Source organism: Mustela nigripes, chromosome 9 (genome assembly GCF_022355385.1).
Source record: "Mustela nigripes isolate SB6536 chromosome 9, MUSNIG.SB6536, whole genome shotgun sequence".
Lineage (NCBI taxonomy): Eukaryota > Metazoa > Chordata > Mammalia > Carnivora > Mustelidae > Mustela > Mustela nigripes.
The window spans coordinates 68,721,485-68,734,905 of NC_081565.1; the positions used below are offsets into that span (position 1 = coordinate 68,721,485).

At 40.8% G+C, this 13,421-nt stretch overlaps 1 protein-coding gene across 2 annotated transcripts in view; it reads left to right on the forward strand.

Moving 5' to 3' along the window:
* Nucleotides 1-13,421, forward strand: part of FRMD3 (FERM domain containing 3) — a 324,332-nt gene that overhangs the window by 153,949 nt on the left and 156,962 nt on the right. For both annotated transcript variants that reach the window (XM_059411794.1, XM_059411793.1), the window contains exon 2: nucleotides 5,771-5,875. In XM_059411794.1, coding sequence (XP_059267777.1) covers nucleotides 5,771-5,875 — 105 coding nt within the window. The remainder of the gene's footprint in view (nucleotides 1-5,770; nucleotides 5,876-13,421) is intronic.

The following is a 13,421-nucleotide window of genomic DNA, read 5'->3' on the forward strand; positions in this document are numbered from 1 at the left end:
CTCCTGTATTCTTATATTGTTTGTGCCCACGTAGAGAATGGTGGCTAATGGGCAAATATCTTAGGCATAGGTGGTGTATTCTCCTGTATTCTTATATTGTTTGTGCCCACGTAGAGAATGGTGGCTAATGGGCAAATATCTTAGGCATAGGTGGTGGCCCTGGCATCCTTACCAACCAACTTAACATTTCTGGATAGATTCTAAAAAATCTGTAACAGATGGGGAGAATATTAGCTACTTCAGCATGTTGTTAGGATTTTATTTTTATTTTTTTAAGATTTTATTTATTTGACAGAGATCACAAGTAGGCAGAGAGGCAGGCAGAGAGAGGAAGGGAAGCAGGCTCCCTGCTGAGCAGAAAGCCCCATGCGGGGCTCAATCCCAGGACCCTGGGATCCTGACCTGAGTCGAAGGCAGAGGCTTTAACCTACTGAGCCTCCCAGGTGCCCCCGTTGTCAGGATTTTAATTACAAAGCTTGTAACCTAGTCCTTGGTGTATGATAAGTGTCCCATGAGTGGTAATCACCATGAGGTTTATACTTTAATTCCTGAAGGTAGCTATTTGAGCTCTTAAACTTGATTTGTAGTAATACTTTAAGTGGTTTTGGATTGGTACTCTTCCTCCTCACTTAACCAGTATCTGAAATGTAGTGAAATGTCTTGGCTTAGAAGTTTGAGGTGAATCATGAGAGACTATGGACTCTGAAAAACAATCTGAGGGATTTGAAGTGGCGGGGGTGTGGGAGGTTGGGGTACCTGGTGGTGGGTATTATAGAGGGCATGGATTGCATAGAGCACTGGGTGTGGTGAAAAAATAATGAATACTGTTTTTCTGAAAATAAATAAATTGAAAAAATTTTTAAAAAATTAAAAAAAAAAAAGAAGTTTAGGAAATAGGAATTGAAATCTGCCATGCTTTTTCACTGAAGACAAGCCATGGCTGATTTAGCCAGTTGAGTTCTCTTGCTCTTTTTTAAGCACAAATAGTTTGTTGTGTTTACTTCAGTGGAACTAGAGAGTCGAATTAATGCATCGTCAGCAATTAGTTGTAAGAAGAGCTGAGGAACAGAATTGAGTTCTTTGTCTCTTTGTTCACTTTTTCTTCCCCAGAGGCCAGTTCTGGGAAGCAAATACTGTTCCTCTCACCTTCTGTGTATCTAAAAGGATCTGTAAAATTGGATACAAAGATTTAAGAATCAGATTATTTTTAATATTATTGGTAATGACCTCTTAAGGGGGTATGTGCTTTGCAGTTTGCAGAATGCTTTCACATTTTATAAACTGAAGTTTTAAGATCTGTGAGATTACAAATTGTGTTTTGTTCACTATCTCAAATCTGTGTCCCAGTGTCTTGCAAAATAGATATTTAACAAATATACGAATGAGCCTCAAATCTACCGCTTAATTTCTGAAAGTTACCATTATTTCTATTTTACACTAGAAGACATGAAGTATCAGATTTCATTACTTGCCTAAAGGTCACCCGATTGTTAAATGGTGGAAGCAGAATTCTAACATAATGGACTCTTTCTTTCCAGTATGTACTTTAGGATGGGGAGGAGAGATGGTTTTTTTTTGAAAAGTAGGCTAGATTATGATTGCACCAAGTAGGTTCCTTTCCAACTCATGGGAGAGGGCCCTGAGAGAATGTGGGATTATTGTAAGAAACTCAGGGATATGCACATACACCAAGAATTATCAGAAAATGGGCAGAGAAGGTGGAGAGAGAACCCAGTTCCCTTTACAGAGTTGAGGCTCCTAGAGTAAAGAAATCTCCAAAGCACCCAGGACCTGGTGGTGGTTTAGGTCTGAGCATCTCAAACTCTTGATGCTGAGAGACCAGTACTAGATTTTGTTTCCTCAATCTCTTTTGGACCAATATGTGTTAAAAACAAAACAAAACAAAACAAAAACAAAAACCAAAAACCCACCAACAAACAAACCCCACTTCCCAAACACACACAGTGAAAATAGAATACCCTTAATTTCCCACAGTTGTTTCACGGAAGACCAATAACAAAGAGTTTACATTCCTTCACAGTCTATAGACCATACCTTGACTAGCATTGATTTGGATTTTTAACACAGTAAAAAACCAAACAAAACAAAAACACCAAAAACAAACAAACAAACAAAAAAACACTACAGTTGTAAATAATTGTATTCATTATATTTTAGTACAGTGTTTGTAAATCCATCCAGCAAGACACAATTTATCATCTCACAGATCTTAAAACTCCAGTTTATAAAATATGCTCTAGGTGGTGAGGACCCACAGTATTGGGACATAAGTTTAAATGTGTGGTGAACACATTCTCTGTTCAAGGCTCTCAGTGCATTTCTGAGACCTACTGTATAACCTTACTTAGAGACCGCATCCAAAGTCTATCCTTAAAGTACTTTCTTTTTTTTTTTTTTTTTTTTTTTTTTTTTTTTTTTTTTTAAAGATTTTATTTATTTATTTGACAGAGAGAAATCACAAGTAGATGGAGAGGCAGGCAGAGAGAGAGAGAGAAGCAGGCTCTCCGCTGAGCAGAGAGCCCGATGCGGGACTCGATCCCAGGACTCTGAGATCATGACCTGAGCCGAAGGCAGCGGCTTAACCCACTGAGCCACCCAGGCGCCCCCTTAAAGTACTTTCTTGAGGAACAGATCACATGCTTATGTCCTAATGTTGTTCCTATGTGCTACTTTTATGATAAAACATGACTTAGGTAATAGCTCTAAAGAGTTTCTATTAGCTGTTTGAATTTTCCTCCCTTGTTTAGTCAGTATTGAAAGGACAACTGCTGTCTTGGGGGAGAAACAAAACTTTGACATTAAAAAATGAAGTCCTTATTCTTGAAATCTTTGAAAACTGCTTTACCACATAGACCTTGAAATTTTTGGTTAAAGTTGGCTAATTCCACTGTGTGTGGACTCTCCATCTCCCCGGGGACTTGTGTCTTCCAAAGGCTCACTGTCTGTTCCTAGACTGCAGGTTTTCCATGAGAAAAAGCAATGCCTCATTTACTCATTTGATAACCTCCAGCTTGCCAGGCAGGGTGGTGAACAGTGACGTCTACTCAGAAAGCTCAGGAGGAAGCAATAGAGGATTTGAGTAGTTCCACAGAGTTCTAGGAGTGGGAGTTGGGAGCAGAGCCAGTATTCACTGCAGGGCCCTCTTCTGCCTTGAGGTGTGTGGAACGGGCAGCTGGACCTCCTCACACACCTGATCCTGAATGAGCTCTTCTGACCCTTGGGCCCAGGCCCAGGTGGTCTTTCATTTAGCACAAGAACTGGGCTTCATGCACAGAAATGATAATAATAGGAAGCTAAATGCTTTAAGAATGTGGTCCAGATTTCCAGGCAGAGCAGAGAGTAACGTGAGGCTCTAGGCTGGCTTTCTTGGCATGAAGTAGCGACACAGAGCAGCTCAAGATGACGAGGCTGGCTGGCAGCCTCTAGATGCAAGGGCAGTTTTTGTTCTTGAGATTAGAAAATACTTTCATTTTTGTGAGTTGAGACATAGACATTCTCCGTGGAGAAAATGGTCCCCCCCCATCCCCACCCAGTGACATCTGCTGGTAAGTATAGTTGTTGCACTTCTCACCCATGGGGGATTTTCCACTAGGCCCATGCATCTCAAAATGAATGAACATGTGAAAAACCAGGGCACCTTACTGAAAGGCACATTAGGTTCTGTTAGTCTGGAGCTTGGCCCAAGATTCTGTGTTGGCAACGGGCTTGCTCCTGGGTAATGCCGAGGCCACTGCGAGGCAGTATTGTGTTTGTGGGGAGCGCTTCCAGGAGCAGGGGCCTGGTGGCCTGGAAGCATGGAAACTGGCCTCACCTGCTTTTGCGGAAAGCATCGATTTCTAGTTCAGCCCCATTTGTGTATTCCACTCAACACAATATCTCCAGTGGCATTTCCTTTTCACAAGGGTCTTACTCAGTATGAGAATATGTATTGGTAGGGAGTTGAATCATTTAAAAAAAAAAAAAATCTTTGTTGTGCTTCTAAGTACATCTTCAGGGCAAAATTCTGGCTGTCAGGCACAATCAAGTTCTGCTCAATCCCACATCATTACAGAGCGCTACTTTGACCCACATGTCTTGTGGGTCTCGCATATGGTGGGGGCAGTCCACCGTAGTAAATCCTAATGCAGAGAGCTTGGTAATCCAGTCACAGAATGACAGACTCGCACGCTATGTTCAGTGATTTGATTCTTCAGCAGCCTCTTAACTGTGGATGCATTACAGAGTGAATCCGTAAAAGGAACTAAATCCATTGATTATATTGTGGGCATTAGATTCAGCTGTCATCGGATACAGCTTGTCATTTGAGCTTCCAGGTTTAAAAACAATTAGAGAAATCGAAAAAAATTCCATTTTGATGCTTTGTCCCTTTTGAGCTACATTAGATGGTTTCTCTTACAAATTAAGGAAAGGCTCAAAGATTATTCAGAATTAAACTCCATGAGATTTCAGGAGAATTGGGGCTTCATATCACAGTATGTGCTCATATGCCCCTGTCCTTTATTCAGTGCAGTGCCTCCCAGACCAGTGAGCGGCTTTTTCATCAACTTTCTGAGCTGATGTTAGTAGTTTCTAATGAAAAGATAATCATGTAACAAAGATCAACCTCCTCTTTCAAGATTATTTTTAGTGGATCGGAGGAGTGGCTCACTTAATATCTCTAGTTTCTTCATTTATTTTTATAGGTCACATTCCACCCCTAAAATATTCCATGGGTCTGTCAGCAACTTTGATTGAAGCAGAAATTAATCTTATCAAATATCTTGATGAGGGCTTGGAGAGTCCTTGCTATTAACAGGGTTTTGTGGTAATGGTATTCATCTTCGTCAGATTTGGCTGACAAATCTCTCACTTACAGAATTAGAAGGAAAAGTATCCCATGTGAAACAGCTGGAGAGTTTGCCTAAGGTCACCTGGGCTTGTCCCAGTCTGTCCTCCCCCTTGCCTCACCATCTCCCATGTCCCTTATGGATGTAATGCATTGGTTTTGAGGCCCAAAGCAGTAGGGCTTCTACCTTGGGTGTTCTGCCTAACATCATTCACTGTAGTCCCATAGCATCCAGACTGGGCCTTCTAGCAAAGTTGCAATGTACTCACTGCATCTTTGGGGAGACAAAATTGTGTGGTAGGAGCCCAGATTCTATGGCTTGGTGGCCTGGGCCAAGTGCTGCCTTGCTCTCTATACAGCTTGTTTGACTTTGGGTGGGCTACCGAGCCTCTCAGTGCTTCTGTTTCTTTAGATGTAAAATGGGGACCTTCTTTATAGGATCTTTATGAAGATAGAATGAGCGAACACATACCGACTTATGACAAACATTCAGGTGCACTGCATGTGGAATTGTGTATGGGTTTGTGAACTGTGGGTCTCCACTAGGTACTGAGTTGTTAAATCAGTGTTCTGAGTCATAAATAGCTTTTGAAAAATTAAATGGTCCATAACTGAATAAAATAGAACACATTAGAGTACATTGCATCTATGCGGGGTATTGTTTGGTGTCTCTTTGGCTCTCTTTTTAGAGAGCCTTCCTTTGGCTCTGTGTGTGTGTGTGTGTGTGTGTGTGTAATGGTTCACAGGGTAAAAATGTATTTTTCACTGTGGTTTGTAATTAAAAGTTTAGAAGTCCCTGCTTGAGAGACTGGAGTGAGCTAATCCATTTTTCTAAGTGCAGACCTATGGGGCGAATGAGACACATTTTAGACATGAATGTACAAGATGAGCTCTGGCTGAAACTTAAATGTGCTTCTTTTGCAGAGGGAGACCAAAGGGCAGTTTCTTATTGACCACATCTGCAACTACTACAGCTTGCTGGAGAAGGACTATTTTGGCATTCGTTATGTGGACCCAGAGAAGCAGCGGGTAAGAGCCACTCTCTGTCTAGACCCATTTGGGGGAGTAACTCATGCTGTGGATGACTAAAGAGGTTCCTCTCAGAGCACTCATGATGTATTTTTGTTCTCATGGCCATTGACCACTTGAAACTGACTGGCCCGGGGTGTGTGTATGTGTTGTGTGTGTTTATGTGTAAATGTTGGCACTGTTCCCACTGGACTGGGTAGGGTAGGAGAAAGGAAAACTTACATTAGACTTTTCCAGGAAGCTGCTCCCACCCAGTTCCTGTGTCTTTGAGAAGATTTGACAAACAGACAAACAGTGACTATATAAAATCTCATTGTGGAGAAAATCCACCTCTCACTATAAAAAGCTATTGGTAGAAAAGGGAATGGGAGAGACTGCTTAATGGGTACAAAGTTTTCTTCTCTAGTGAAGAAGATGCTTGGAACTTGATGTAAGTGGTGCTTATGACATTGTGAATGTCCTAAATACTATTGTATACTTTAAAATGGTTAATTTTATGTTATGTGAATTTCATTTCAATTAAGAGAAAGCTCTTGGCAGATGAAAGGTTAAGATAGTTTGAAAGCTGCTATTTGAACACCAGTAAACTTAACAACCCCTGTTATATCCTTGTTCCTGGATATGCCTGCCCTTGTTGTATCTGTTGATTTTTATAAGAGTGAGCAGGGGAATCTTGCCTTTTGATTTGGGTACTGTACTAGCATATATATATATATATTCATGACATATGTTGGATTCAGTGATCTATGTCCTTCACATCCAAAAGGTCCTAGGGATCTTCATCCCAGCTTGCACCACCTGGGGTCTCCCATCCCTGTAACCTAGCTGTCAGTTCCAGATATGGATTAGGAGGCCCTATACCTGATTTGATCGCTGCTTTTTAGTCTTCCTCACTGACAAATGGGGCAGTGTGTGTGAAAGGGTCAGCTGAGTGTGGTCTGGGATTAGGGGACAAGTCTACTTACTGTACCTTATTTAATTTGCCCTCCTCCTGTTGGTGCCCCTGGTCATCTTTACTCCCCTCTTCCCTCTCCACAGTCCCACTTGGTTCTTAGTTTCATATTATTGATCCAGTACAATGAGGAGAGGCTTACAGAGTGTATTCTTATAAAGGAGCAGGCTGTTTAAGGAAAAGATTAGATTTTATTCTGAAACATGGGGAATCATACTTAGATTTTAGAACCCAGTAGGACCTAATCTTTAAACACATACAATGCAGTGGCTCAGAAAGGGATTTCACTTTCCTATAGTGCTTGCAGGAACTCTATAATGGGCCAAACATTTACCTGAGTGGGAAGAAGGTAGCAGGATACTAGTAAGGATATAGGACTGATATGAGATCACAGAGGGGATTCGTGTGACATTTTCTGTTAACAGTGGTTCCCAGACCTGGCCCTGTAACAAGATTACTTTAGGGGTTTACTAACAATGCTGAGTGTGGACCCTCTTCTGGACCTCCTGACTCAGAATCCTTGGGGCTAGGACCAGGAACATGTATTTTAGCACATCCTGATTCTACTTTTGATGTAGTCATCCCAGCTCTGGTCTTCACACTGGTGTTGGGTACCATGGCATAAAGATATTCATAGACATAGCTTTTTATGGCTACCCTTTTGTGGAAAGAGAAACAGATTCAAAGATATTGTTACTTGCCCAAGGTCTCACAACTAGTAAGTGATGGAAGGAGTATTGAGCTCCCTGTACATCAAACAGACTCTGTAGATTATATTAGTCATCTACCCATCACTGAATATAGATTCTTTTTGTGCAAAATCCCATCCTAAACTCTAGCAACCTTCAGAAGTAATTCTAGCTACCGTTAGTTGAACATCTATCATATGCCAGGAATTTTACTGTCATGGTCTCTAGTCTTCCCTGTAACACTGTAAGGAAGGGGAGATCTGAGGTACATGGTATCAGTGGCTTGTCTAAGGCTACATGGCTAGTAAATAATGGTGGAAGGATGGTATTAGAACCCACAATCTTTCTACCCATCTCCCAAGTGAAAATGTGAAACATAACCGATACTAGGGGTTTTTAGACATTTTCTGTAAAGGACCAGATAGAAAACATTTTCACTTTGTGACCCATACAAACTCTGTCATAATTTTTAAATTATTTTATTCTAGTGGAAAGCAGCTGTAGACAATACTTAAATTAATGGACATAGCTGTGTTCTAATAAAACTTTTTTTTTTCCAATAAAAATCTTCTATAAATAGGCATTTAGCCATAGTTAGCCTAGAAAATATCTGGAAACCACTTATGCATAAGTTGTTTTCATTTTTCTTGATTCATTGGGGAGATATTGGATAAGCTATTAAAGGAATTCTTTAGAACTGGAATCAGATGTTGGTATGAACTCATATTATTTCAAAAAATATATACATAGACACAGAAATATAGATGTGTGTGTGCATGTGGGATAGTATGCATATGTACATAGTTCCAAGGTCCGTTTTCTGAGATGGCCTAGAAGCAATGACACCACTGTAGCAATGAGCACACCTACCCCCTAGATCTTGGTTTCTAAATATCATTTTCTAATAAAAGGAACAAGGGCTCCTTCAAAACATGTTTTGGCATGTCTAGGACAGAGTCAGGAAGCTCACAAGATGAGCCTGGAGCATGTTGTGGTGCCAGAAAGTAAGGAACTGCTCAAAAGATAAAAGGTCCCTAGAATGGCACAGAACCAATCTGAAAAAAACTGCCAGTGGCCCAAACTGGAATATTAGACAAAAAAGCAGTAACAATAGTATTGGATTATAATCCATAAAGTAAAATATCCATGAGTCATATGGACATAAGTATATGAATAAATAAATAAAAGGGGAGAAGAAATAGCTCTTCCTTACAGACAAATTCCAGTTAATAAGTGTAGAAGGAATGAGAATATCACAATGATTGTGTGATAGAGGATTCATAGATGAATACTAAAGTTAGTGGGCAGAAATTTGAGGAGAAACAAGATACCTGTATAGTCTCAAAGTACTCCTCCCTTCTGCCCCTCTGATCTCTTTTGATTACAAAGGGCAAAAGACTAACCTCATAGTGGAGAAATCTGTCAGGCACCACTTTAATCAAGCCGTCAAACTTATCATCACCGGGTAGAAGACATTCCAATGTCAGTACTTCCCGATTATCCTGCTCTGAGGAGGACACATTGTCCCAGTGGTATTCTTCTCAGTAATGCATAACTTCATTCAAATCTTGTGGAAATATAAGAAAGCCTGAAGCAAGAACATTCTCCAAAACAACTTACCTATATTCCTCAGAAGTATTGAGGTCAGGAAAGACAAGGAAAGACTGTGTAACTCTCAACTAAGGCCTTGGGGGATTCTGGATTGGATTCTGGAACAGAGAAAAGTCTGGCACTGGGAAAACTGGTGAACTCCAGATTAAGTCTCTAATTCAGTTAATAGCATTGTGTCGGTGTTAGTTTCTTAATCTCAGTAATTGTACTCTGGCTATGGAAGATGCTAACATTAGGGGAGGAGGGTGGTTATATTATATTTGTACCTTTTTCATATGTCTAGAATTATTTTTTTAAGTGAAAAAGAAGTGTTTAGGTTGATGTGCTTCATTGTTCTTTATATTTTGACTTGGGTGAGCTTCATTTTTAGTGTCCAGATTTGGGTAATAGATTAGTGGAAAAAATGGGACCACATTCAAAACAAAACTGTCATATCTGATGTATGCACTAAATTGCTTACAGGGTTGCTTGAGTCATTGTTTTCTACTCTGCATAATAGCCTTTTCTAGACTTTTGATTCTGAGGATTCAGTGGGAACATAGCTTCCACTTGGGTTGCCGAGTAGTTGCTACATGAAACCACATGGACTTTGCACTCAGAAAGAATTACATTAAATCCCACCTCTGCTGCTCAGTAAGCTGTGTGACCTTGAGCCTTTCCAAGACTCTGATGGTTAAAAGAGATTAACAACACCTACCAGTAGGGTTGATGTAGGAATTCAAGATAAAGTTTAACAAATGGTATCTACTGAGTACATGAATATGCTATTTTTATTGTGATTCTTATAATTATTGTACATTGGGTCAGTCTAGGTGAGGCAGTCATATGAAGAAATAAAACCATGGTTAGGAAGTCTAAAATCTAGAAAAGTTCAAAACTTCTTTCAAAGACAGGATGGCCATTAATATATTCTTTGGGGAGATAAGTGTGAGCCTTGGATAATTAGAAAAATGAGCTTAGAGGCACAAAAACAGGCTGATACAGGAATTTTAAGGAGAGATGAATTGACCAGCATTGGTGGTTTTACCAGATCACGTACTTTTTCTCTGTCGAAACTAAAACCAATGAGTTAGTTGGACAGAAAGCTAATCAACAGAAAATTAAGTTAGTTAAAAAAGCTGAAGTGGAACTTACCTTTGCTGTGGGAGTTGGTGGTTTGCCTACAACTCTTCACAACTTGATTTACAGTAAACCATTGTGGAATATTAAATATTTAGCACTATTACATTTGGAACACCATATGTTTGACAAGATGTCTCATGCCCCATATGCTCTGAGAGTGATGAGGACTGAGTCAGTAAATGATGTCTATCTTTTGCTATTTTAATGGCAAGGGCTCAGAATTTCCATTAGTTTTAAAATTTGATGTAGGGAGGGGCAGAGTGAACACTACTCAGTAAAAATCCCCTTGAGTTTCTACCATATTCTTCTGAAGAACTCCTATGATCATAGTGCTCGAGATTAAGGAAAGGGTGTGTGCTATTCCTCTGATTTTTACCTAAAAAGAAAGCTGGGACTATAAGTTTAGACATTCTAGAAGGAATAATTCCAGAAGGTAAAGTAATACTTGGCTGAAATCCAGGTCTTTTTTTCTTTCATGTAACATATTCCTTCCACTACTTCTCAGGTGTTTGGGGTAACTTCTCTTTGGGAGGATGAAGTTTTGGAATATTGAGTTAGATTTCATAATTCTGTTTATTTTTTAAAATTTATTTATGTTTAGTAATTTCTATCCAATGCAGGGATTGAACTCACAACCCTGAGAGCAAGAGCACTGTGTTCTTCTAACTGAGCCAGCCAGGCACCCCTTCTAATTCTGTTTTCTATGGTTATGGTTTAGAATGTCCATTGTCCTGGATTTCCCTTCTTCTGCATTTTCCCCTTTCCAAAACCCAGCTAGGGGGAAGTCACCCCCAGGGCCTTAGAAAGTGAGGAGGTACTCTCCCCACCCCCAAACCTCCAACCATTCAGTTAGAGGAGGAATTTCCCCAGGACTAGATTGTAAGTATTGGTTTACAGTCTGCAGGCAGATGGGACCCAGTGCTTTTGATTTTAACTTCCCTATTTCTAAGCATCTGTTTAACCCACCTACATCAGTATCATTGACTTTTCTAACTTAAGGACCATGCTGACTCCTACCCAAAGACAAATTCACTTTGGAAATCAACGCCTCTGGGACTGTCTTCTCGAACACCCTTGAGTTTGGGCATTGTATGTCATATGGCCACTGGACCACTTTCTGATGGGATGACCTGGAAAATCAGAAATGCAAGGACATACTGAACTCTGATGCCTCCTTCCCCCAGATAGAATTACAGCCCTGGGGTTTTTACGTTGATAGCTAGAAAGAACTAGTGAACCTATCAGTAAGTTTTATTAATAATGGGAAAAGACCTTTTCTATGTTAGAGCAGTTTGCTTTTTCTAGAATACCTTTGGGGAGAAAATGGAATGGCATAAAAAAAAAAAAATCACAACGATTTTAGGTTTCACTCTGGGACCGGTGCCAGGAAGCCAGACAGCATTATGTCCCACCAGCTGCTCCTGCTTTCGAAAGGCTGCTTCCTGCTTCTGGGGACAATTGCTTCACAGATGCTTGTACCTAAGATCAAGAGTGGTACCTAAGATTTAGGGCAGTCCTGCACTGAAGAGAAGGATTGTACTGCTGTAGGTAACTGGTCATGAATTTGTCTGCTTAATGAGCCCACTTATGTTTTTAAAATCTCAGGGGTATTAAAAATCATCCGAGACTACTTGGATGCCCGTTTGGGGAGGAGGTATGGACAAGTAACTTGGCTTTATGGGAAAGGACTTAGAGTACTCAGCTTACAGGGAACACAGCAGTATCTCAACAGCTTGAAAATTGGACATTTTGTGGTTCAATTGTGGCCCAAGGTATTAACTTGACAGATTTGGGGATATTGTCACATTCCTTCAGCAGAAAGCAGAACTTGGCATTTAACTAAAATGATTGCTCCTAACTGACTCTGTCTATACCTGATGTCCTTTCCTAGGAAGGGATGGGGATGCCTGAAAATGACAGGTTGCAATCTGTAAGTCACTTAGGTAACTGGGATGTCCTAATTTTAGTGGAGGGAGGAGCAGGCACATGATGTGGTTATCTTGTTTGGGCCAACAGGCAGACATAGGAGTAAGTGTGGTGAAAAATGACATTTTATCCTTATCTGAGTTATGGAAAAAGCAGGAGGCTATCCAGGGTAAGGCAGTCTTCCTCAGTGGTGGGAAACTCCTGGGCTTGGTTGGGAAGGAATGAATTAGGTTGATAAGGTTTAAGTTCCATTATTAGAGAAGCACTCACAGGAGGCTTCCAGCCAGTAAGGACATAAGAGATCAGTATGTTTGGAAGTTTCAGATAGCTCTAGAGACAAGCTGAGAAGTCTAGAATGAAAAGATGATGTATAACTTGGAGACATAAAAGCGATATTGGTAAGGACTGACCGTTGGAGCATATTTTTCATGGATGCTCAAACAAATGTCATTTAAGGTTCAATTGTAATTGTTCTATCCATGGAGAGTAATAATGAGTATCTTAGTTGGCTTAGGCTGCTGTAAGAAAACACCTGTTTATGTAGGACACTTCATTGTCACAGTTCTACAGGCTGAAAGTTCAAGTTCAAGATGCTGACAGATTTGGTTCCTGATGAGAACTCTTCCTGGCTTGCAGAGGGCTGCCTTCTCCCTGTGTCCACATGTGGTTGGGGAGAGAGAAGACGGGTGCTCTAGGCTCTCTTATAAGGACACTAATCCCATCATGGGTTTCTACCCTCATGACTTGTTCTAAACCTTATTATCTTCAAAGGTCCCACTTTCAGATACTATCACATTGAGGGCAGGGCTTCAGCATGTGAATTTGGTGGGGGTAGGGGCAAACATTCAGTTAATAATAAGGAATAACAGATCTAGCTATCTATTGCTGTGGAACCAATCTTCTCAAACTCTTGGGGGTGTCAATGAACACAATTTTATTATATGCCAGGATTTTTTTGGTCTGATATTCGAGCTGGGCTCAGTGAGGTGAATCTTATGTTCTACTTGGTGTTGACTGGGCTTCCTCACTGGTGTTCAGCTGGGGGCTGGTCTGTTCTGGAGGGGGCTGCAGCAGGTCCTAGTTGTTTTCATTCACATGCCTGGAACCTTGACGGAGATGACTGCAAGGTGGGTCTTGGGGGGCCCCCTTGCTCTGCATGTGGTTTCAGGGCCTTTCCACATGGCTTGTCCAACGGGGTGTTTGGGCTTGGTGCAGGGCCTCTTTGGGCTCCAAGTACAGGTGGAAC